Source organism: Otolemur garnettii, unplaced genomic scaffold (assembly GCF_000181295.1).
Source record: "Otolemur garnettii isolate 467f Iridium unplaced genomic scaffold, OtoGar3 scaffold00014, whole genome shotgun sequence".
Classification (NCBI taxonomy): Eukaryota; Metazoa; Chordata; class Mammalia; order Primates; family Galagidae; genus Otolemur; species Otolemur garnettii.
In genome coordinates, this window is record NW_003852409.1 from 10,764,381 (window position 1) to 10,788,647 (window position 24,267).

The window sequence follows — 24,267 nt, forward strand, 5'->3', positions numbered from 1 at the left end:
GGCACTCTCTGAGTTTGAATTCTGATGGTCTTTACTGAGTGGAATTTTAAGTCTCTTGCCCCACACTTAATAAGTTATTCTTTTTATTTCTTTTTTTGCAGACTCAATATCTGATTTTATTTTTATTTACTTATTTATTTATTTGGGGGGATTCATTGAGGGTATAAGAGACCAGGTTACACTGATGGCATTTGTTAGGTAAAGTCCCTCTTACAATTGTGTCTTGCCCTCAAAAGGTGCGTCACACACTGAGATCCCACTCCCCTCCCTCCTCCCCTCTCTCTGCTCTTCCTTTCCCCCATCCCCTCCCTCCTTCCCTCTCTCTGCTCACCCCTTCCCCCAGCCTCTCACCATGTACTAGATCATTAATTGTCCTCCTATCAAAATTGAATACATAGGATTCATTAATAAGTTATTCTTAAGCAGGTTGCATGTTCCCTTTGTTTTTATCTATGAAAGAAAATTTAAAAAAATATATTAAAGAAAATCACTTAAAGACAAAATATTCCAAAGCTTATGTCACCCATAAGATGGTTGATTCATGCTCCTAACAGGTTAGAATTAGACTGTTTTGTTTCTTAAAAGAAATTTCTGAATTTCTGACCCTGTCATGTGGCATTGGGGAAAACAATTATATCTACTAAAGTTATCATTTTAAGGAAGTTTGAAGGGACAGAGAGAACTCAAGATGGCTGAGATTCCTCAAGGGATGCCCTTAGTTCCAGTTCTGTAGACCAGAAAGAAAATGATGTTGGGTCATGAAGGTACAGGAGCCGCGCTGGTCTCTATCGCTTAGGCATCCCATTTCATTGTTCATTAGAGAAAATTTGGAAATAAGGCAAGAAATAGAGTAGGTCATCCATAATCTTACTATCTAAAGACTGCTGTGGTTAACATTTGGTATATCATGAACTTCTCTTAACTACCAGGCTCTGCACTCAGCATGTTATATTCTTATCTTACTCAGTCCTTGTGACAGTCCTAAAGGGGGGGCATTGTGTAATGTCCCTTGTACATTGTGTAACACCTGGCAGCATTCTGAACAGCGACTTAAAAACTGTCTAGACCCTGAGTCCTTCACTTTTGCCATCTCCCCACGCCCTGTGCAAACAGGACCCTGTCTCTTTACTATCCCCCGAGTGTCAGGTCCCCTTGAACTTAATTAATTCAGTAAAATTCCCCCAACCTCCCAGCTGCCCCAGGCTCTGTAGGGGTCAGGGTTGGGACCGGGCAAGTAGCCATAGAGGCCTTTTTCTTTTAGTATTTTTCTGTGTCCAAGAAACTTATACTAAAGTCTGTGGAGTAGATGGCTTCAGAGTTCAAACCACTCATTCCTAACTTGTGTACGTTGTAAATTATTCAGCCAGGATGGCATCCTGGTTGTGTGAGTTTCTCCCACAGGCCTCAGCCTTGTCAAAAGCACTTTTACCAGTGAGAGCTGGGTAGATGATTCGGCCCGTGGGAAGGACTTTGAAAGAGCGTCAGAGCCTGCACACTGACTCCAGGGCACTAAGCTAAAGTGTCTGTTCTTGGAGACCACCGAGGAGATTGGCCTCGCTGTGCACGCTGGCTGGAGGAGAGAGCGCACCCAGTAAGAGAGATTGAGTGCAATGCAATCCAGTTTCTGACACACTTTGGAACCTCCGTCTCGGTGACATGGCTACTAGCCATTGAGAGGGGCTTGGCTTGGAGAAAGCAATACATTTTCTAAAAATATCTTGACTCATCTAAGTGGATTCTTTTATTTTATGTTAAAGGGTTAAACATAGTATGGACTAACCAAATGATCTGGATTGAATTCTTTCAGGCTGTGCAACTCACAGCTACTCAGCAAGATTCATGCAACTGAGCTGTCATTACAAAATTGAAAAATAGAGTAAGGAGAGCAGTAGTGTTACATGTGATGTTATGTGTGTTAGTAAATGCCCTTGTTCGCTGACCAGCATTATTATCTAGTTCCTAAAGAGGGATCAACTTGTGGTCTTGTTTGAGTCCTCTGACTTCTTTGAACTTGGGTTCTGCCTAGTTCAAGGTTTTCTACAGTTCTCGTGAAGACTTCCTTGGAAATGCAGGCTCCTGGGTCAGCAATGGGGAGAAGGAGGCTTAACTGCAGAACTTGGACACTGCTCTCACTTCACATGTGAAACCATTTAGTGATTTTCGTGGTGGCAGGAAAGTAACAATCTCAGCTGGTTAAAATCAAGGGGCAGAGGTTTCCCTCCCGATTCCTGTTTCTCTTAATATTAATCTGTAGACCACCAGTTCTGTCCATTTTCGGTGCCCCACAACTTTTATTCCTCAAGATCCTGGGAATGCTTCCTTTTCTTCTTCCTTCTTTTGCTTCTCTGCTTTTTAAATTTCTCCTTTAAAAATAAATTTTTTAAAAATGCATGTTCATTACAGAAAATTTGGAAACGAAAGAAGAAATGTAGTCGACCATCCATAATCTTACAGTCTAAAGACCGCTGTGGTTAACAGTTGATAACATTTCCTTTCAATCATTTTCTCTATGATTATTTTTAACACTTGTAATTATCTTGTAATCTAAAATGCATTTGGCCATTCCATCTTTATTTTTTATGTTATCACAACATTGAGGAAAATACAAGTATTGATTTTAATGGAGTGATAGTTCATCAGGATATGCCACATTTACTTAATCGTTCCCTTGTGGTTGGAAATTTAGAATCTTTCATACCTTTTTCAAGCTTAAATAATGCACATTTCTAGGTAAAGCTTTCTATATATTAAAGGATGTTTCCTTAATAGAGGACTCAGAAGTGGAAGTACTAGATTTGAGGCATGAACATTTCTAAGTCTATTGCTTATGAAAGGCAGAATGTCTTTCTGAATTAATCATGCCAGTATCTGTCTGAGAACAGAAGCACACCCATTTCATACTTTATTTCTTTCAATGTACTCATTCAGAAGCTGATTATGGCAAAGGTAAATCACAGTCTACCTTAATTTGGTCATGGCGATTGGTGTTGTAGTTCAGTGGCATAAAACTAATTAAAAGAAAAGCATTTGTTTTTAAAGAATATTGGAGATGTACATACACACTTATCCTCTCCCATGTTTACAAATGCAACTCCCTTCATTAGAGAAATGCCTTATTTTTATTCATTTCTGTACTATGGACTAGATAGGAAAATGGAGGTTTATATTGAGGTTTGTGAACTGGTCCAAAAAAGAATTTTTTATATATATATATACACACACACACACACATTTTATATGTCTGTGTATATATGTGTGTGTGTATATATATGGGGGAGGGATATATGAGAGAGAGTGTATGTGGGACAAGGACAGGTGTAGTTAGCAAGGAAGTAGAGAGTGCGAATCATACAACAGAGCGTGGACTGAATGACTTTGTACTTGAGAAGACACTGGTAGGTCTTTGGAATGAGAATTCAAGCATGTTATTTTCTTTGGTTAATAAAAAGCCAACCTGGAATGAAGCCTGACATGCTCATTTCTAGGGTAGAGAAGGAGACATAGGGATTGGGGAATCTCTCTGAAGGCGGGATCATACACAGGTGGGCTTCACTCTCCTTGGGGATGGACTCTTAGCTCGCCCTGTAAGCAGAGCATGAAGTGAAGGGGGCAGCTCACTTGATTCTGGAGCTTGTGTAGGAGTTTCGATCTCACGGTAGCATTGTACCTGTGGGAGTGGGCAGGGAGTTGGTGTGTGAGGGACTGTTCCTAGGCTGGAGATTGAGAGGCATTTCTCTAGCTTGAATTAACTGTGTTGTTTTGTTCCCCACCCGCGACATACCCTTCTCCCCTCTCTCTCCTGCCCTGCCCTTGGCCGCCATCTCCTCCTAGGTGAACATGCCTACAAGTGCTCCTGGTGCTCGTTTTCCACCATGACAATCAGCCAGTTGAAGGAACACTCCCTCAAGGTCCACGGCAAAGCCCTGACCCTCCCCAGACCCCGGATCGTCAGCCTGCTCTCCTCACACGCCCACCACTCCTCCCAAAAAGCTACCCCAACTGAAGACGTGGAAGACTCCAATGGTAAAAGTGGGCTCCGAGCCAGAATTATCCGCTCAGGGTTGAGGTGGGCCGGGATTCCTTGCCAATCATTCTCTTCAGAGAAGATCTTAGGTGAAAACATGACGGGTCAAGTGAAGGAAGAAATGGGGAAAGGTTGAAACGGTGTAGGGATTGAAGACGGACGGGGAGAGGAGCTCCCTGGGTGGTGCACAATGACAGCAGCAGTTGGTGCTCGTGCGGGCTGGTTTCTGGAAAGAGCTTGTCATACAGGAGGGACTGTTGTCGGGTCTTTCCCCTGTGGTTTCAAGCAGGAAAGCAAATGGAGGACCAGGCAGGTGTCTTTGTTTTTATTTATATCCTGCCTTGTTCTAAAACTTATACAGAGGGTGCCAAAAAAATGTATACACATCTTAAGTGCTGTGATCTGTGTATTACTTTTCAGAGTTGAACGGAGGGTACTGTTCCTGGTTGAGTGTGCCTAGACGTGCCGTGCTCATCTATTTTACCTGTAATTTGTGCACTTTGGGGGAATGATCAGTTTTACTTCCAACAAGATCTCTCAAAATGTGTGTATGCTTTTTGGCACTCTGTATATATGTGCTATGAAGTGCTTGGGCTGACAGAGATGTAAGTTTATAACACAAAATTTCAGAGTAAGGATGAAAACGGTGAGAGAGTGGGTGAGTGTGTGTGACTGGGCCACGAGAGACACAGGGATTTCTTATAGCTAAAGGATGTTGAGGAAGTTTTAATTAGGAGGAGAGTCTAACTGCCCGGTGATGGAGCATCGGAAGAAATACGGGAAGCTGTGGAGAGGGTCTCTCCCCAACAGCGTGACCAGAGCTGTAGAGGAGAGAAGGAGAGAGCAGTCTTGGCACAGGGAGCAAAGGGAGAGTTGTTCGTTCTGAGCAGAACAAGCTGCGCACCTGTTTTGATTACTCAGCTCACCTAGGATGACTGCAGAGTCAGATGTTTAAAGTATGGGTGAAGGAAGTCTATGGATTCTTGGAGATGTAGAACTTCTGTGTTCCAACCTCCTCTAACGCATGAATCCCTCTGCCAGTTAACTGCCTCAGGCTTGAGTGTTTCCCAGGTTAGGGAAGGACTATTTCCCAAGGTCACTCTTAAATTCTTAGAAGGAGCTTTTAGTGAAACAAAAGCCTGGATTTAAATCTTGTTTCTCTTAATGAGAGTCCTGTTTCCTTGGGTAGTCTTATCTATATCCACCTGCAAAATTAGATAATGATGTCTGCACCACCTCACTGTCTAGAGAGAGGAATCAGAAAAGGCGCACGTCCAAAATGTCTGCAGCATCTGACACATAGTAGGTGTTCAATGAGTGGTCACTGTCTTCCTATGCTTTCTATCCACTGGTTACAATTCTGGGCTTTTGGACCATTTACAACAAGGATGAATTTTGGTGATTTCTAATGTCAGGGTGTAAGACAAAAGAGGCTTTGGGTAACCTGAAGATCTGATGGTCCATCTGGTCAACATGGTATAATTCTCAGATTATCAAAAAAGTGAGTGAGTAGTCTTTATTTATGAGGTCTGTGAGCAGACACCTGTTGGAGGAAATGAAAAGGTAAGTCCCAGCCCCGTGTCTGTAGCACAGTGGTTACCGCACCGGCCACATACACCGGAGCTGGTGGATTCAATCCCGGCCCGGGCCTGCTAATCAACAATGACAACTACAACAAAAAAACAAAATAGCTGGGCATTGTGATAGGCGCCTGTAGTCCCAGCTACTTGAGACACTGAGGCAAGAGAATCGCTTAAGCCCAAGAGTTGGAGGTTGCTGTGAGCTATGATGCCATAGCACTCTACCAAGGGCAACATCATGAGACTCTGTCTCAAAAAAAAAAAGGAAAAAAGGTAAGTCCTGATAAGAACCTTTCGGTTTGTAGAACTTGGTGGCTTTCCCTCTGCAAATCATTAAACACCATGTTAAACACTGTAGCCCTTTACTGGTCTGCCTGTCTTAAAGGACCTCTGTGAAGAAAGGGCTTGTTCTGATGGCCATGACTTGTCATGAAGTGAGCACACAATCTTGAGCTCAACATCTGTGTGGTAGTTTTATGTGTTAGAGGAAGCCTGTGCTGTTAGTTTGGTTTTTTGTTTTCTTCTAGGAATACTTAGAATCTCACATCTAGTGCCTATGGAAAGGTAAAGATAATGTCCCCTTTCCACCTTGAGATACTCTGTTCCCTGTAAAAGATTGGTATACTGCAACCAGAGGGAAAATCTAGTTTGACCCAAATCAAAGATCTTTATTTAACATGACTTTTTTTTGCAGACAGAATCTCATTCTATTGCCCTGGCTAGAGGGCTGTGTTGTTATCATAGCTCATGACAACCTCAAACTCTTTGGCTCAAGCAATCCTCTTGCCTCAACCTCCCAAGTAGGTGGGATTATAGTCACCTGCCTATAGTCTGACTATGCCCAGCCAGTTTTCTCTATTTTTAGTAGAGATGGGGTCCCGCTCTTGCTCAGGCTGGTCTTGAACTTGTGAGCTCAAGCAATCCACTCTCCTCGGCCTCCCAGAGTGCTAGGATTTCAGGCAGAAGCCACTGGGCCTGGCCTAAGGACTTTTCATTAATTGCTTTCATCTGAAATATGAAAGCTGTCCCCATGAACTCATTTGGGTGAAACGGATCCATCCCAATACCGTTCCCAGTTATCTTGATGTCATGCTTTCTTTTTCCTTTGTCTTTCTCCCTTGAAAAGTGAGTCTCAGTCAAAGGACAGAGGAATCCTCCAGTGCCTAGAATCCAGGCCACCCCCTGCATGGATGGTCTTCCTTTGCCTAGGCTAAGAAGAGTTGAGTTCAGTCACCTTTTTATGCCTGTGCTCTGTGCCCAGAACTGTCCTGTGCACAGAAGAATCAGAAGTGAATACAGTACTGCTCTGGCCCTCCCAAAACTTAAAATCAAATGTTTGGGGGATCTTATAAGTGCTTGCATCTGAGCTAAACGCAACCCTAAGCCTGAGGCCTAACCTTCCTGAGGAGTGATTCCAGATTCTCAGAAGCTGGACCGTGGGGGAGGCGGCTGTCACAGAAACAGGACAAAGTATTGTTGAGTTGCTCTCTGAGTAGCACAGATTGTCTGTCTTTGTTTAGCCACAAGAAAATAGTTTGCAGAATGTAAAGTGATCCTTTTTTTTCTTCTTAAGAGAGTAATTGTCAAGGCTCCGAGCAGTAACAATTCAGTGAGGCCTAGACAGAAGTCACCAGTCCTATGGTGTTTTTAATGTGCTGAACCTGTATCAGTGCATCAGCAGTGATTAATTTGGTGACAAGAATGTTGAGTAGAAGGTGGGATAAACAGACGGCTGTTCCCATGAATGAATAATGATGTGGAAAGAATACGTAATTCTTTGTTCATTCAGTAAGTATTTTGTTGAATCTTTACTATAGGTCTCACGTAGTGTTGCATGGCCTCAAATAACTGAGGAGGTCCAAAGTAGGAAGACTATTTGCTGGGGAGCTGGGTGGTGGATTCCTAGAAACAGCTAAGTCTGGAAGATGGAAAAACAGCTGTGGGGCGAGACAGTAGCCTGTAAATCATGCCTTGAATGGTGTTCGAAACACACATGTGAAATCCAATTGCACATTTTAATAGGGAGAAGCTGTGGGGCCATTGGCTCTCAGTACAGGTTTCCCACACTGCCGATGCCAGGACGCTGTGAACACATGAACCAAAAATGTGTTGCTGGCCTGGGGGTGGGGGGAGAGAGGTCAGGATCCATAAAACCAGGGAAATCACCAGTGTCGTCTTTGGCTTTCTGATTCCCTAGCGAGGGATGTGAATAAAACAAGTTGACACGCTCAACTGCTATTTGCAGTGGTCAGATGCTTGCTGTCTTGAGAGTGAGCCAGTCTTCTCTGGCAGAGGGAAATAGCCTGAGAAGGGAGGTTCTGCCTAAGCTGCTCTCCCTCCCAGTCCAGAGGGAAGCACTTGAAGGGGAGGGAAGCCGAGAAAGCAAAAATGAGAAAGTGGAGGGGAGATCTCACCCCAGCTGCCTGGCCATGCACCTGTTCTGTGCTTCCACAGGGCTCTGGGGCGCGGAGCTGTCAGTCTTGACATGTTTCACCAGCACACAAATCCTCTATATTCTTCACGATCAGTTGTTGGAAAGAAAAGCAGCGGCTGTATGGTATTGGTTTTGTGTATAAGATAATGGGAAATGACACGTAATTGCTATTCTAAACAATGCATTAAGGGAAAACAATAAGGTTGTCAACAAAGGGAAGTGCTCTGCTGTGTTTGTGTTTACTGCGCTCCTTCTCCTGCCATATGAAATATAGGACTGGCTTTTATCAGGCTGTTTCCAAGTCTCTGCTTTCAGTACAGAAAAATACACATACACACAGCAATAAAATATTACAAAGGAACTAGGCCAGTGTAGTTTAGCAATGAGATTTGTTTAGGTCTGAGAAGCTACGCAATGCATGGGCAGTGGATATGTAATTTAAAATTCAACTGTATCTTTCATGAGAAGTCAAGGCTGTGGTGACATTCCATCTTTTATCTCTCCCCCCTCCTCCAATTTCCCTGGATGAATAGATCACTTTGTTTCTTCTGCTTTTCCAGTTATACTGTATGGAATTGTCTGTTTGGGGAAATAGCTACTGTGATGCATTTAAAAGAAAAACAAAAATCAGACATTAAGATCAGCTGTGAAATGAATAAGGTGAATGAGGGCAACATAGTTATTTTGCTGATGCCCTAGTTAGCAACTCAGAAAAAACAGAGAGTTCTTGATTGTGAGACCCCCCCCCTTTCATAATATAGATACCAACCAGGCCAGTAGGGAAGTCTTTGATATTATGAATTAATAGAAAAATGTCACAAAGGGCTTTGAGCTTTTTTTCTTTTTCTTTTCTTTTTTTTCTTCGTGAAAGATTTTCTGTTATAACTCGGTTGGTTTTTCTGTTCTGGACTCTAGAATAATATTTGGTAAACACTATTTTTGCCAAGACATTTCTCATCGAGGAACCACAGGCATGTCTTATTGTCTGTCGTGTCAAAGTCAAAGTCCTCTGTGTTGCATTCAGGTGTTGACCATTTAATCATGCTTTCCCCTACTGCTGAGTGGCCTTGCTGGCAAATCCTGATGTTTTCTGCCAACTCTGATTGTTAACCCTGAGCATCTAACTTCTTCATTTGCACTTCCGCTCCTTGCAGTAAGCTTTCCTGGGAGCTTAGAAGCATCTCCTGTGTGCCTCTGAGTCCATGAACTTAACCTCCTTTAAAGACTAATCTTCATTGGCCCCAGCGAGACTCTGATTACTCTTCTGTCACTCGTCTTCTTAGTGCTCTCTTTGTACTTGTAGATATGCTATTGGTTCTGTTCCCTAATTTTCTAGTAGGAACAGTTAGGTAGGTGTTTATTAAATACCTATTCTTTTGACTGAACAGTGATTTCATGGAGGCATCCAAAGTTTTAATTCACTTAATTGTACTGAGTCTGTCCCTGAACATGTCTAACTCCACAGAACCAAATTATACAAGGATGAGTTTATTTCACTTCCATTTAAGAGGCAGGTTCAAAAGATAATCTGAAGACACACCTTAGGGATTGTTGTACCAGGAACTTTCTCACACCGTTATTCTGCTAGAACAAAAAGGTCTTTCTCCATAAAGAGCATTTTAAATGTGGTCGTTGTTTAAAGCATAATGAGACTTTCTGTAAAGGTGGGAAACCGAAGGTTGAGACAGTATGGAAGCCTTTCTAGTCCTCAAAAGGAGACAGACGGCATCGTGTTGTTGGAGAGAGAAATATTTATCGCTTGGTGGTAGAGCTGCTTCTTAGAGCAAGTGTACACAATCACTGACCCTGGAGAGGGCTACCTTGTTCTCTGCGTCTCTGAAAAAGAACATATATAGTGTTTGGTTGTGGTGAAATACAAATTCAGAGAAGCTATAGAATGAAACTGACCAACAACTCAGTTGATGGGTATAACTTTCTATTGTACCTGAAAACTTTTCCCCACCATGCGTTTAACATCAAACAGTATATTGGTTAGAAGAGACTCATTTTGTGAGATTTATATTGGTCAATTCCTCCGACCATAAATCAGGAGTTGGCAAACTTTTAAAAACAATTTTTAATTGACACATAATGGTTTTATATATTTATGGGCTACAGTGTAATATTCTGATACATGTATATGATACATAATTTCAAATCAGGGTAATTAGCATAGGCTCCCACTTCAAACATTTATCATCTCTTTGGGTTGGGAACATTAAAAATTCACTCTTCTACCTATTTGAAAAGGTGCCTATTATAATCACCCTGCAGTACTATAGGATACTAGAACTTATTTCTCCGATCCATTGGTAGTTTTGTATATGCTAACCAACCTCTGGCTAACCACTCACCCTTCCCCAACTCTAATCTCCACTATTCTTTTCTCTGCTTTTAGGAGATCAGCTCTTTTAGCTTCTACACGTGAAGTGAAAACATGCAGTATTTGTCTTTCTGTGGATGGCTTATTGTCAAATTTTTTTTTTCTGTAAAAGGCCATATAGAATATATTTTCACCTTTGTGGGTCACGCAGTCTCTGTCCCAGCCACTCCACTAACTCTGCCTTTGTAACATGAAAGCAGCCATAGATAATTTGTCAACAGATGGACTGGGCATAGCAGCTCACGCCTATAATCCCAGCACTTTGGGAGGCCAAGACAGGAGACCAACCTGGGGACCAGAGTGAGACCCTGTCTCTGGAAACAAACAAACAAATAAACAAATAAGTAATAAATGGTTATGAGTGTGTTTTAGTAAAAACTTGACATACAAAAACAAAAAGGAGGCTTGATTTTGTCTGTGAACGGTACTTTGCCTATGCATGACTGGGGGAGAAATTATAGCAATACCTATGAGATTTATACAGTCTTTAATACCATTCTAAACCTTTATATTCAATATATGGATTATTTCTAGATGTCACTTAACGTGCAACTTGACCTAAATATATTCTTTGATTCGTATGTGAAATACAAAGTATTAGATAAAGCTTTAGAAATAATAGTGCATGAATTACATTGAAGCTTAAAAGGAAAATCTTCTCCAAGAGTCGTGTTGAGTGTAGCTCCAAACTCAGAGCTGATTTAACCTTGGCTGTAGCAGTACTTGACACTTAAAAATTAAGATCTGAGATGCCTCCTTTTTGAGGAGAAGCTTTTCAGATCTCTAAATAGGTCAGACATAAAATTCAACCTTTAAGAGGATCCAATTAGTTGCCAGGGCATCAGACCTTCCATGTGGGTTCCAATTGCAATCAGATTTCTCTTGGGGTGAGAGAAAAAAAGAGGTGGTTTCTTTAAAAATGACAATAATGAAATGGGGACTCTCGAGTGAATAATTAATTGTAAAGTACAAAGATTTACATCGTTTATAGCATATGGGATGTAAGGCATAATTTTAATGGCTTAACTATAATTTTTAATAGGTTCTGCTGGTCTCAAAATTATCTGACCAGACATTACTAACCTTCCTTTTGTGACATCAGAATTTCTACATTAAAATGTGATCTAGAGTTTATTTCAATACTCATTATAAAGAATGATATTTCTACTGTAAAGACTTAGAAGTCTACAACTCCAGTGGAGCAAAGTGACATGGAAGACCCTGAAACTTCTTTTATACACCAGGAAATCTACAGAGGTTAAACTATTAGGACTTTGCCTCAGTGGCAAATGGGAGCCCTCTGAAATTATCACCACCCTGAGCTCAAAGATCAGGTGACATATACTTCCCAAAGAATCCACCTGCCTGGGATTTCTGTGACTTTTTGAATTAGCCACAGTTTTGTGTGCCAGGGATTAAAACATTTCAATTGTAGGCTTTCCATGCCCTGAAGATTTCATCAATGAAACCAATCTGCCTCTTTCCATGCCAACAAAAATATTTGTTCATCAGAATAGCCATATACTCCCAAACTTATTTATAATTGTACAGCTGACTTTGTATCTCTCGGTGAACTGCTTAAAGATTACCTTACATCTTCCAGAACCTCAGTTGTGGGTCATGTCTAAAAGAGAAGAAATCTGCTTTATGTTTTGGATGAAAATACATTCACCATTAATGGAATCATCGAGAACAACTCATCTCAGTTCTTTTTTAAAAGAATAAATTGTCCCTTGTCTTTTCATTGCTCACCTTGAAATTTCTTTCCCTGAAGCTGAAGCTGGATGTGTTAGCCCAATTTTGTTAGAGACAAAAATCTCTCAAACTGTCTCAAGACTTGTTACGACTCATAGGGCCTCTCCGCTCTTTCTGCTCTGTTTGGAGATTTTACAAGGCAGAAGAAGAGTAATGGAGTTGGGAGATACTACATGAGCATGAATAAGCCGCGATTTAGAGGTCGACATCCTGGGATAGCCATGCTATCGCAAAGGGTATGTCTTGGGAAAATGGGAATGTGAAAAAGAATTTTTTTTTTAATGTGCAGAGAAAAGAAGAAGATGCCGGAAATAAATCTTTTAAAAAAACAATTATTATTATTTTTTTAAATAAATTACATGAGTTTTGATGGTATGATGCAGGAAAACGTGTCTAAATAATGTAGATACATCGTTTTGTTAACAGATTCATGATCCTCAGTAATACCCAACAGAAAAGTCCCAGTGGTGGTAAAACAAAAGTGGTGAGTAAAGAATGGCCAAAGCCACAGGAGAGGCAGGTAGGTGTCCAGGAGGAGGACACCAGCTCCCTTTTTGCTGGAGTCAGTCCCCTGCTGTTTATGCCCAGGAAAGGCCATGTTTCTGCCCTTGGAGCTCTTCTACCTTGCGGGCAGTTTTCAGAGCAGTCATCAAGTTCAACCCAAAGAAAGCGTTTGGCTGGGAGGATGGGGCCCAGCTAAGGTTTCATTTACCCGCACACTGCTCTTGGAGAAGTCATTCCAGGGCTGGGTTCCTCGGCTTCCTCGGGGACACCAAATATTCTTAGATGACTCGCACAAGTTCCTCTCCTTATGTCATCTGTTATTTTGGTGCACTATGAGTCCTCCCCCAGAGCTGCAGGGACAGCCACATCGAGAGACACAAGACATTCTAAACCGTTAATCTAGCGTTGATGGTTAGCATTGCTGGTTATTTCCCCACTTGGCCAGTGTGAAAGGCATCCATTCTGGTTTACGTAAGGGTCCTGTGTGTCTCCCTGTTTAATTCCCAAGAGATAAAAATAATCATAATTTTAATTTTTTTAAATTCTGCTGATTGCCTTACATCGGTTTTAATGTGTATAATGAATCTGAAGTATAAATGATTAGTCTCAGTTTATAGAGCAGGAGACGGTGGCCATGAGGCCTGAAGTGGTGAGTCCCAAAGTCACTAAGCATACATGTGCATGATGGAGCTTTTACTCACAGGTTTGTCTGATTCCACAACCTGTGCTTCTAACCTCTGTGCCCAGCCAAGTCTAGTGGCAAAAACACACACCTAAGACATGATCCAGAGTGGCTAAGACACCAGGCCTCGTACATGTTTGGGAGCTCTGGAATCTTCCAAAGGACACTAAAGACAAGCTTTTATTACTTACTGATATTTAGAGCTTAAGTTAATGGACACACAGCTAGCATTAAGTGCAAAGTCAAGGACATAATGAAGTGAAAAATTGTGCATCAGGATGTTAATGGCTGTAACTGTGGAGAGAAGGAACTGGTGATTCACGTAGGAAGAAGTGGACTCTCGTGGGGGCCTCAAAGGGTGAGTAGATTTCTACAGACCAAAGAAAGCCTATTCCAGGTGAGAGGAGAGTCAGACGTTAGTAGATACAGAGAAGAAAGGATCCGAGGACAGCAAAGAAACCAGTCCGGCTCAAGAGATGGGTGGGTAGTGAGGTTATTAGGGGGTGGGGGGTAGCCGGAAAGGGGGAAGCAAACACTGGGGGCCCTTGAAGAGGGGAACCAGAAGAGGACTTTGGATTTGTTACGAAATGTACTGAATGGAGAAGATAGCAGAAAGACGCCTCCCCTCCGGAAACATCAGTGAAGATTTGAGGTACAGGTGCATTGAGCCAGCATCTCCATGTCTACAAGAACGAATGTGCATCTCACCCAGACATGGGTAGCAGTCATTATGTTGTATGTTGCCATGGTTGTATGGCAATATACAACATAAAATGTAATGATCACCCATAATGCCAGCCTCTCCCTAGTCCAAGAAATCTCTGTTCACACTTTGCTAAAGAGTCATCTAGATGTTTGTTCCATGAATATACAAACATAGATTGTTGTGTTGTCCTATTTCATTTTATTTATTTTTATGTATTTATTTTTGCAGTTTTTGGCCAGGGTCAGGTTTGAACCCACCACCTCTGGTATATGGGGCCGGCGCCCTACTCCTTTGAGTCTCAGGCACCACCCATATTTCATTGTATTTTCTTTTTACAACACTGGAACTATACAAATTACAAATTACTTCCCATGGTTTTGCTCTCACTGGGTAGGTTGCATTGCTACTGGATTCACTATAGTTTTGAAATATGAAGGTTCAGATCTCAAAGTCATTCCTCTTCAAATAATGAACATTAAGTAAAGACTTCAAATATCTTTTTTATATGTATAATGCATACGAGTATATTTAAGGTGGGATTCTCAGAATTGCACGAGGCCTTTCAGATTTTGCCCATCAAAAATTCATTAGCTTCACTTTGAGGCTCACTCATCCTCTCAAAAACTACACAGATTCTTTTTCCCTACCACCTAGTTAAGACTTAATACACTTAAAATACTGACGAATGATCCATAAGCTAAATGAGAAGAATCAAGATTATGGACTGTCTGGACTGTTGAAAGTACTAGGCTGAAAATAAGGTTTTGCTGGGAGATAAATATACAAAGTATGGTAGGTCGCTTCTGACCCACAAGGGTAGTTAGTCATTTCCATTCCTGAACTTGGAGAATACCCTTACAATTGTCAGTTATCATGCCTATTTCTCCACCTAAACTGTGTGCTTTCTGAGGTCAGGGATGGTTTCCTGTTCATTTTCAGAACCCCAGCACTGCAGGCCATCCAAGAAGTGATTTCTTGAATTGACTTGAATGGGGACTACAAAAGCACCCCCACACAGGACAGCTAACTGCAAAACCGAAAAAGGCTGAGAATCTGGAAAAAGCTGATGGAATCTGGCTCTGTGTATTGCAAGACGTGCCGGCCCGCCTTGTGGCTCTTTTCCTAGCTCATTCCTCCCTCTTCAAGTTAACTAAGTTCTTACCCTCCCTGCCTCCATGACAACATGTCCTTTTCAACTTTCTGCAGGCAAAGTGACTCCTCCTGTCCCCCCAAGCGGCCTAGAAGGAGAGTGGGTGCATTTCTTGCTTTCTGCCACCTCTCAAGAGTATTTCCGCTTCCTTCATTGAATGGTCTCTTTCCAGAGGCCTGCTAGAAAGCTTATTTTCTTCTTGTCTTCTGCGATGTTGTCCTGTCCTGGTGCCAGGCTCACAGCCCTCCTTCCTGCTCCAAATGTAACCATCATGCTTTGGAATTTGAACAGATGAAACCCAATGATAATAATTCGACAGATACTTTGGCCTCCACAGCTGGGGAGATTTACCTCCTTCTTGACTGTGCTCCACCTGCCCATCTGGGGCTGACTTCACTAGAACTGGTCAGTTGCCAGCATCTCAAACTCTTAAATTCTCTCTGCCCACTGCTTGCAGCCTCCACCCACCCCAGACCCTAGCGTCCCTCATTTCGGAGGGCTTTCCTTCTCCCGCATCCTGGATCGCTAGCTCCCTCGTCCCGCTCGGCTTTCCAACTTGCCAGACTCTAACCCTGAACAACCCTCACTCTCACACTTCCTCTGGTGTTAGCCAGTCTTGCTGGTTCTAACCTCAGTCTTTTCCAATCTTTTTTCCAGGTTATCTTTGTTAATCACAAATCCGACTTACTTTTTCAAATAAATTTGAGCTTCTTTAGACTTCTCCCTGTGTAACGTCAACATACCCCTAAGCATTCCAAGGTATTTTCTTGAGGGAAAGAGACAAGAAGGGAGTCACAGTTGAAGTGCTACAAGTTGCAACTAGCTGCGGTCTAGCCTGCCTCTCCCCAAAGCCAGTGGAGTGAGCAGCTGTATAGTTAATAGCTGTGACAATCACAAATTATTGTGCTTGAGAGTTGTGATTTTATTATTACTCTGATTTTACAGTATTTTAAAATTTTGCCCATGGGTAAGTTTTTAATTAGGAATACAGAGAAGGAAAAATGAACAAAGCTTTATCCTTCCTACCTTGCATGCAAGCGAGAATAATGCCGTCAGTATTTCTGTTAGAAGAAACATAATAATTGATAGTGATAGCTAATCCACGGCAGACAGTGAAGTGTAAGGGAAATTCCCATTGAAGACATTAAAATCAGTAATTGTTGTTATGTTAACAATAAGATTATTTTTGCTGATATAGCTGTAGTATACTTTTGCATCTTAGTTATATTGCCTCCATGACGAAAGCCTTGGAAACAATAACTCTTTATAACTTTTAAGTTTCATGTTAAAATGAAAGATTTGCTTTTCCTTTATTAAAGCCAGAGCTTTTAAGTTGCTTTTTGAATGGCATCGTTACTGGTGTATTCTACCCCTTTTACTTCACAAAAATATTTAGCGTACTTTTCACTGTTTTTCTCCATCTTCTAATTTGAGAAGATATTTCTCTAAATCATAGTTTGTCTAGGGAAGAATAGTGAGTACATAGATGTCACCCGTATGTGTTGCCAGAACAGAAAAAGAGTTTGAGGAACTACAGGACAGAGAAGTGGTGATTCTGTGCAAGTCAAGTGCAGGTTTAAGCTTTGATTGATTGATTGATTGACTTATTTATTACCGTATTCTAAAGAGAGAGAAAGCAGAAGCAACGTGTGAGAAACAAGTTGTGTAAATCTTACTGTACTGCACGCTGGCTGGCTGTTTTATGTTCATTATTTAATCTTCAATAAAAGGAGGTGACTCCTCTGGGGCTGGCCATATAAAGCACTGTTAAGGAAGCTCTGAGAGCAGTTCAGAGCCCCAGACCAGGTGGGGCAGCCCTCACTGTCCCCTGGGCTTCCTGTATCCAGAAGGGGAAGGAGCAGACCTACTTCAGGTTACACCGCAAGCCCGTCCAAGTCCCACCCCAGGCATTCTAGGTTGCCTTGGCTCCAACCGGGGAGACATCCAAGTGTTCATGGAACCTCTTCCCTAACTCATAACACTTGGTTTTGTTTTGTTTTGTTTTTCAGTGGAATTTTGGAATCGGGCTGCAGTGCTGGCATCGCGTGTAGCTCTTGCGGTGTATTAACTGGGTTCCTTTTGATTGAGCAGGTGCCAGGGGGGATCATTTTCAACCAACTGGAGCTAGTGAAAATTAGGGGCAGTTGATCGTTTTATTTTATTTTATTTTATTTTTTTTTTGAGACAGAGCCTCAAGCTGTCCCCCTGGGTAGAGTGCTGTGGCATCACACTCACAGCAACCTCCAACTCCTGGGCTCAAGCGAGTCTCCTGCCTCCGCCTCCCAAGTAGCTGGGACCACAGGCGCCTGCCACAACGCCCGGCTATTTTATGGTTGCAGCCGTCATTGTTGTTTGGCAGGTCCAGGCTGGGGATTCGAACCCGCCACCTTAGGTGTACATGGCTGGCGCCTTAGCCGGTTGAGCTATAGGCGCCGAGCCAGTTGATCGTTTTAAAACCAGTTCTCCATTTAGATCAGGAAGGTCCTCAAGCTTCTCCATTTAGATCAGAAGGTTCTCAACCTTCCTACTGCCGCAAATCTTTAATACAGTTCCTGTGGGTCACGACACACTGGCTGAGAACCGCTGATTTAGATCTTCTTTACTTAACAGTCTGCTCATCACCGTGGTGCTGTTGGGCCCCTGAGCTTGAGGCCAGGCTTGCGAGCTGCTGCAGGTAGCTTGGGAAGTGCTGTTCACGGGGTGGGTAATGAAATATGCAGCCTTAGGCGAGGGCCTTTCCAGCTCCACAGCACACGTGTGTGTCCTTAAATAAACCACGTACTCTCTCCGAGCCTTGGAGTTTCTAATATGTAAAATAATGGTGCCCACTTTATGGAGTTACTGCAAAGATCAAACAGGGTAACATGATGGAAGTGCTTTCATATTCTACATGACTATACGATTATGTAGCAGTAGAAGCACATTTGTTGTCAGTTTCTGATAATTTGTTTTCAACTATAGAAATATTTTTGTTTTGTTCTTTTTTTGAGACAGAGTCTCACTTTGTCACCCTGGGTAGAGTGCAGTAGCATGGTCATAGGTCATAACAACCTCAAGCTCCTAGGTTCAGGCCATCCTCCCACCTTTAGCCTCCTGAATAGCTGGGACTACAGGCACCTGCCCACCATGCTGGCTAATATTTTTATTTTTAGTAGGGGGAGGTCTTGCTTTTGCTCGGGCTGGCTTCAAACTCTTAAGCTCAAAGGATGCATGATACTTTTTTAAATAAAAAGGAAAAAATTATTCATGTCTAGCCTCAGAAACTGAATGAAGTCACTTTATGTCATGAGCTTTCTTGGGAGTCTAAAACAATTCATGTTTGAAAAGTGGGACTTCATCTGGAGCCCTGTTGATATAAATGTGCGTGAACTTCAGGGCTTAACTGAAACCGCCCACGTAAGAAACTCCCTGGTACTTGATATCCTAATGGACTGTTGGAATTTATTGATAAATCCCAGTGTCAGACATCATTAGTAGCATTATTACTGGCATTAATCAATATCCATTTTAATTAATGATAACTATCATTTATTGCATGTCTGCTGCTGTGTACTTTACAAGTATTGTCTCTTTACATTTTATCCACACAGCAATCCCAGGAGACAGGAACGTTCCTGACCAGCTTGCCTGATGTTGAGGAAGGAGGAATGTAGGCTTAAGACAGTTACACAGGGTGCCCCTGAGTTGTTAATGCCCAGCAGAGGAGGGGTTAGAATGAACATGTTAGCTTGACTCCAAAACTCTGCTGTCCCGCTGATTCTCTAAACCTCACTTCTTAAGTGTGCCGTTTTACCCCCAGAAAATCTAAAGACGATATCCATATGAGCCCCAGGAAAAATACTCTGTATTTTAAATATTAAACCCCTTCTTGGATGTGACCTCCTGCAATTTTACTCCTGCAGGTGCAGTTGTGTCCTCCCAATCTCTTGAAAAGAAACCGATATCCCCAATTTCTGCTTTCTTGCCATTCACTCTGTTTTCTTAAACTGCTAGAATCTGTGTTCTGCCTTCAGCATTTTATTGAAGCCGCTGGCATGCAGTGATCTCCTGCTGGCTAACTCCAGGGACAGTTTCTCTGGGAGCGAGTCAGTGCTTTTTGCTGTTCACACCTGCCGCTCCCTCCTCATCCTCCCTCTCCCTCTCTCTGGAATCCATTGCAGCTTGACTTTGATCTCTCCCTCTGAAACGAAATGGCTTTCACCAGGATTATCAGTGACTCCAGACAAACAAGTCCATGGACTCTGCTCTTGCCTCATCCTTCCTTTTTGTCGGTGGCACGCATACTGCTGACCTTCCTTTCAGGGACGTTCTTACCCTTTGGTTTGGATTCTGCTGTGTTTCAGCTCCTGCAGCCTCTCTGATCTTGCCTTTCCTTGACCTTGTTTCACTTCCGCTGCTTGCCTCCCAGGTGCCAGGGTCTGGTCCTCGGTCCTCTCCTGTCAACTCCTCCCCCTCACAAACACATTGTCTCTCTTCTGATGCCACCATGACTCAGGCGCTAACCTCTAAGGTTAAACCCCAGACCCTCTGTTTATCGGGTCCTCCTTTTTTCCCCCTGCAGGTCCCACGCAACCTTCACCCCGAAGGTCCTAAAGTGGAACTCATTAACTTCCTCCTACACTTGTCACTCTTCCAGGGCTCATGGGACCCAACTATCATTCTCTGCATCTCTGGGTCTCCTTGGACCCGCATCCCATCAGGCAGTCAGTTGCCCACTCAGTCCTCTTGGCTGCATTTCCTTAGTTCTTCTCACGTCCACCCTGCTCCTTCCCATCCCCATCTCCTGCCTACATCATTTTCTACCTGAAAAATTCTCCATTAAATTTCTTCTGAGCTGGGTTACAAATTCACGTTATTAACTTAGTCAAAAATCTTTCACATTGCTCTGTGGTCTATTAAAAACAAAAACCAATCCGTATTCTCCTTGTCCACTCAGCCTTCCTCCTTCCAGCAGCTGCTTTGTTCTCCCTACACACACTTTCTGGAGGGAGCCGCTCTCTCCCAACCCGTTTGCCTTCATTCATGCTGTTACCTCTGTTCCTTCATCTCCGTGTGTTCAGGCCCTGCCTGTCCTTCAAAGCCATGCCTAAGTTCTTCACGACCGTGGTCTTCCCATGATGCTCCTAGGTGTGATCGACTCTCCTTGCTTTGAAATCCCACAGTGCTGAGCCCTACATCTCTAAGGGATATGTAGTCTATTCTGCTAATTTCATGATGTTGCAATAAGGGAGCTCCTGATGGGCAGAAGGGCAAGGTTTTTGTCATCTTTGTATTCTAAACACTTGGCATAGGACCACTTCCTTTCTGGACTAATTTCTGGTAAGTGTACAGTGAAAGTTAATTTCATCCTATAAGTAGTCAAGACAGTAATTTAAAGTGGTAAACTAAGATTTGAATTTTTTTCTGACTCTGTAGCCCTACTCTCGTCTGGCCACACTCCTAATCGGTAATAGATTCCTGTGAGTGACTGTTCAATGTTTTGAACATTCATTCCTTTTAGTGTGTGTTATAATATCTCTCCTACAACCCGAGAGCTCTTGAAATATGAGGTCTGATTATCTTTGTATGTATCAAATATTTAATACCTTGGAGATATTGCAGGTTTGACTCCAGACCACTGCAATAAAGCAGGTATTATGATATAGCAAGTCACACAAATCTTTGGGTGTCCCAGTACATACAAAAGTACACTATACTGCAGTTTGTAAAGGTGCAATGCCATTATATCCCCAAAATGTATATACCTTAGTTAAAACATACATTCCTGCTAATTAATGTTAATGATCATCTGAGCCTTCAGTGAGTCATAATGTTTTTGCTGGTGGACAGTCATGATTAATGTCTTTGGCTACTGACTGATCAGGATGGTGGTTGCTGAAGTTCAAGAGTAGCTGCAGCAATTTCTTAAAATAAGATAGCAATGAAATTTGCTTTATTGGTAGACTATGCTTTTCATAAAAGATTTCTCTGTAGTAGTGATACTATTTAATAGCATTTTATTCACAGTAGAACTTCTTTCCTTTTTTTTTTTTTATTGTTTGGGATTCATTGAGGATACAAAGAATTAGGTTTCACTGATTGCATTTGTTAGGTAAAGTCCCTCTTATAATTATGTCCTGGCCCCCCAAGAGATGTGTCATACACTGTAACCCCACCAAATCCCCTCCCTCCTCTCCACCCTATGCCCTTACCCCTCCAACATGTATTAAGTTATCTATGGTCTTCATATTAGAATTGAGTACATTGGATTCTTGCTTCTGCATTCTTGTGATACTTTACTAAAAGTGTGTTCCACCTCTATTCGGGTTAATACAAAAAATGTAAAGTCTCCACCTCTTTTAATGGCTGAATAGTATTCCATGGCATACATATACCACAGCCTGTTAATCTACTTCTGGATTGGTGGACATTTAGGTTGTTTCCACAATTTAGTGATTGTAAATTGAGCTGTAATAAACAATCTAGTCCTTATGATAAAAGGATTTTTTTTCCTACTGAGTAGATGCCTATTAATGGGATTTCAGGATCAAATGGGAGGTCTAATTTGCATTCTTTGAGGATTCTCTATACTTCCTTCCAAAAAAGGTTGTATTAGTGTGCAATCCCACCAGCAGTGTAAAAGTGTTCCCTTCTCTCCACATCCGTGCCAGCATCTGCAGCTTTGAGACTTTGTAATGTGGGCCATTCTTACTGGGGTTAGGTGACATCTCAGGGTGGTTTTGATTTGATTTCTCTGATAATTAGGGATAATAAGCATTTTTTCATATGTTTGTTAGCCATTTGTCTTCTTTAGAGAAAATTCTATTCATCTCTTTTGCCCAGTGATACAAGGGATTGTTGGCTGTTTTTTGTTGTTGATTAATTTGCATTCTCTGTAGATCCTAGATATCAAGTTTTGTTCGATTCATAGTATGCAAATATCTTTTCCCATTCTGAAGTTGTCTATTTGCTTTGGTTGTTGTCTCCTTAGCTGTACAGAAGCTTTTCAGTTTAATTAAGTCCATTTGTTTATTTTTGTTGTTGTTGCAATTGCTACGGAATTCTTCACAAAATCTTTCCCCAGGCTGATATCTTCAAGTACTTTCCCCACACTTTTTTTGAGGAATTTTATTATTTCATGCCTTAGATTTAAATCATCTATCCATCTTGAATCAGTTTTTGTGAGTGGAGAATGATGAGGGTCTGTTTTCCAGCTTTTACATGTGGTTGGTTATCTAGTTCTCCCAGAACCATTTATTGAATAGAGATTCTTTTCCCCAGTGTATGTTATTGTTTGGTTTATCAAAGATCAGGTGGCTGTAAGATGACAGTTTCATTTCATGGCTTTCTGTTCGGTTCCAAATGTCTATGTGTCTAATTTTGTGCCAATACTATGCTGTTTTGCAGTAGAATTTCTTTCAAAATTGAAGTAACTCCTCTCAAACCCTGCCACAGCTTTGTCAACTAAATTTATGTAATATTCTAAATCTCTTGCAGGATTTATTTCAACAATGTCATAGCTGCTTTACCAGAAGTAGATTCCATCTCAAGAAACCACTTTCTTTGCTCCTTCAAAAGAAGCAGTTCCTCGTCTGCTAAAGTCTATCATAAGATTGAAGCATTCAGTTACATCTTCATGCTCTACTTCCAGTTCTAGCTCCCTTGCTAGTTCCATCACATCTGCAATTACTTTCTCCACTGAAGTCTTGAACCCTTCAAAGTCATCCATAAAGGTTGAAATCAACTTCTTCCAAGATCCTGCTAAGGTTGATTTTTTTTTTATTGCTAAAGTTGATTTTTTTTTATTGCCTCCTACAAATCACAGATGTTCTTAATGGCATCCAGAAGGGTGAATCCTTTCCAGAAGGTTTTCAGTTTACTTTGCCCAGATCCAGCAGAAGAATAACAGCTATAACCTTATTAAATGTATTTTTTTTAGTAGTAAGACTTGAAAGTCAGAGTTATTCCTTGATCCCTGGGCTGCAGTATGGATGTTGTATTTTCAGGCAGGGATAAAACATTCATCTTGGATATTTCTATCAGAGCTTTTGGGTGACCATATGCGTTGTCAGCAGTAATACAGTAAAACTTCTGTAGTTGACCATCCAGGGGACTGCAACAAACTGGTCAACATACCCAGGTGGTCAACATAAGGAACTAGGCCTAAGTACATGTGGTGCATGTCCAGTCTATGAAAATTAAGTCAATTTAAGGAGGTGTTCAGTGTAGGCAGGTGGTCTACTGTGGAGGTTCTACTGTATTCTGAAAGGGGCCTTTTTTCTTTTGAACAGTAGGTTCTCAACAGTGGTCTTAAAATATTCAGTAAGCCATGCTGTAAACATATGTGCTAGCATCCAGGCTTTATTATTCCATTTACAGAGCAAAGGCAGAGTAGATTTAACAAAATTCTTATGAGCCCTGCAATTTTTGGAATGGGAAATGAGTATTTGGCTTCAAATTAAAATCACCAGCTACATTAGCCTCTAACAAGAGAGTTAGCCTGTCCTTTGAAACGTTGAAGCAAGGTATTGACTTCTTTCTAGCTATGAAAGTCCTAGATGTCTTCTTCCAATAGAAGGCTGTTTTGTCTGCGTGGAAAACCTGTTGCTAAGTGTAGTCACCTTCATCACTCTATCTTAACTAAATCTTCTGAAAGGGCCTTGCTCTGTAGTAGGCTTTGGTATAAGGGAATTTTGTGCCTGGTTTGATCTTCTATCCAGATCAGTAAAACTTTCTCCTTATCAGCAGCAAGGCTGTTTTGCTTTCTTATCAATCATGTGCTCACTGGAGTGGCACTTTTAATTTCCTTGAAGAACTTTTCCTTTACATTCACAACTTGGCTAATGAGAGGCCAAGCCTTCTTCCTATCTCAGCTTTTGGCATGCCTTCCTCTCACCCAGCTTAATCATTTCTAGCTTTTGATTTAAAGTGAGGGATATGACACTCTTCCTTTCACTTAAACACGTAAAGCCATTGGTCTAATTCTAATAGTGTTGTGTCTCAGGAAATAGGGAGGCCTCAGGAAAGGACAGAGGTAGGGGAATGGCTGCCTGGTGGAACATTTATCAAT

General features: G+C 41.8%; 1 protein-coding gene across 1 annotated transcript in view; it reads left to right on the plus strand.

Annotated features, from left to right (window-relative positions):
• The window catches only part of ZNF462 (zinc finger protein 462), a 141,805-nt gene that overhangs the window by 65,871 nt on the left and 51,667 nt on the right, over positions 1 to 24,267 (plus strand). The window contains exon 7 of the mRNA XM_003785204.2: positions 3,832 to 4,023. Coding sequence (XP_003785252.1) covers positions 3,832 to 4,023 — 192 coding nt within the window. The remainder of the gene's footprint in view (positions 1 to 3,831; positions 4,024 to 24,267) is intronic.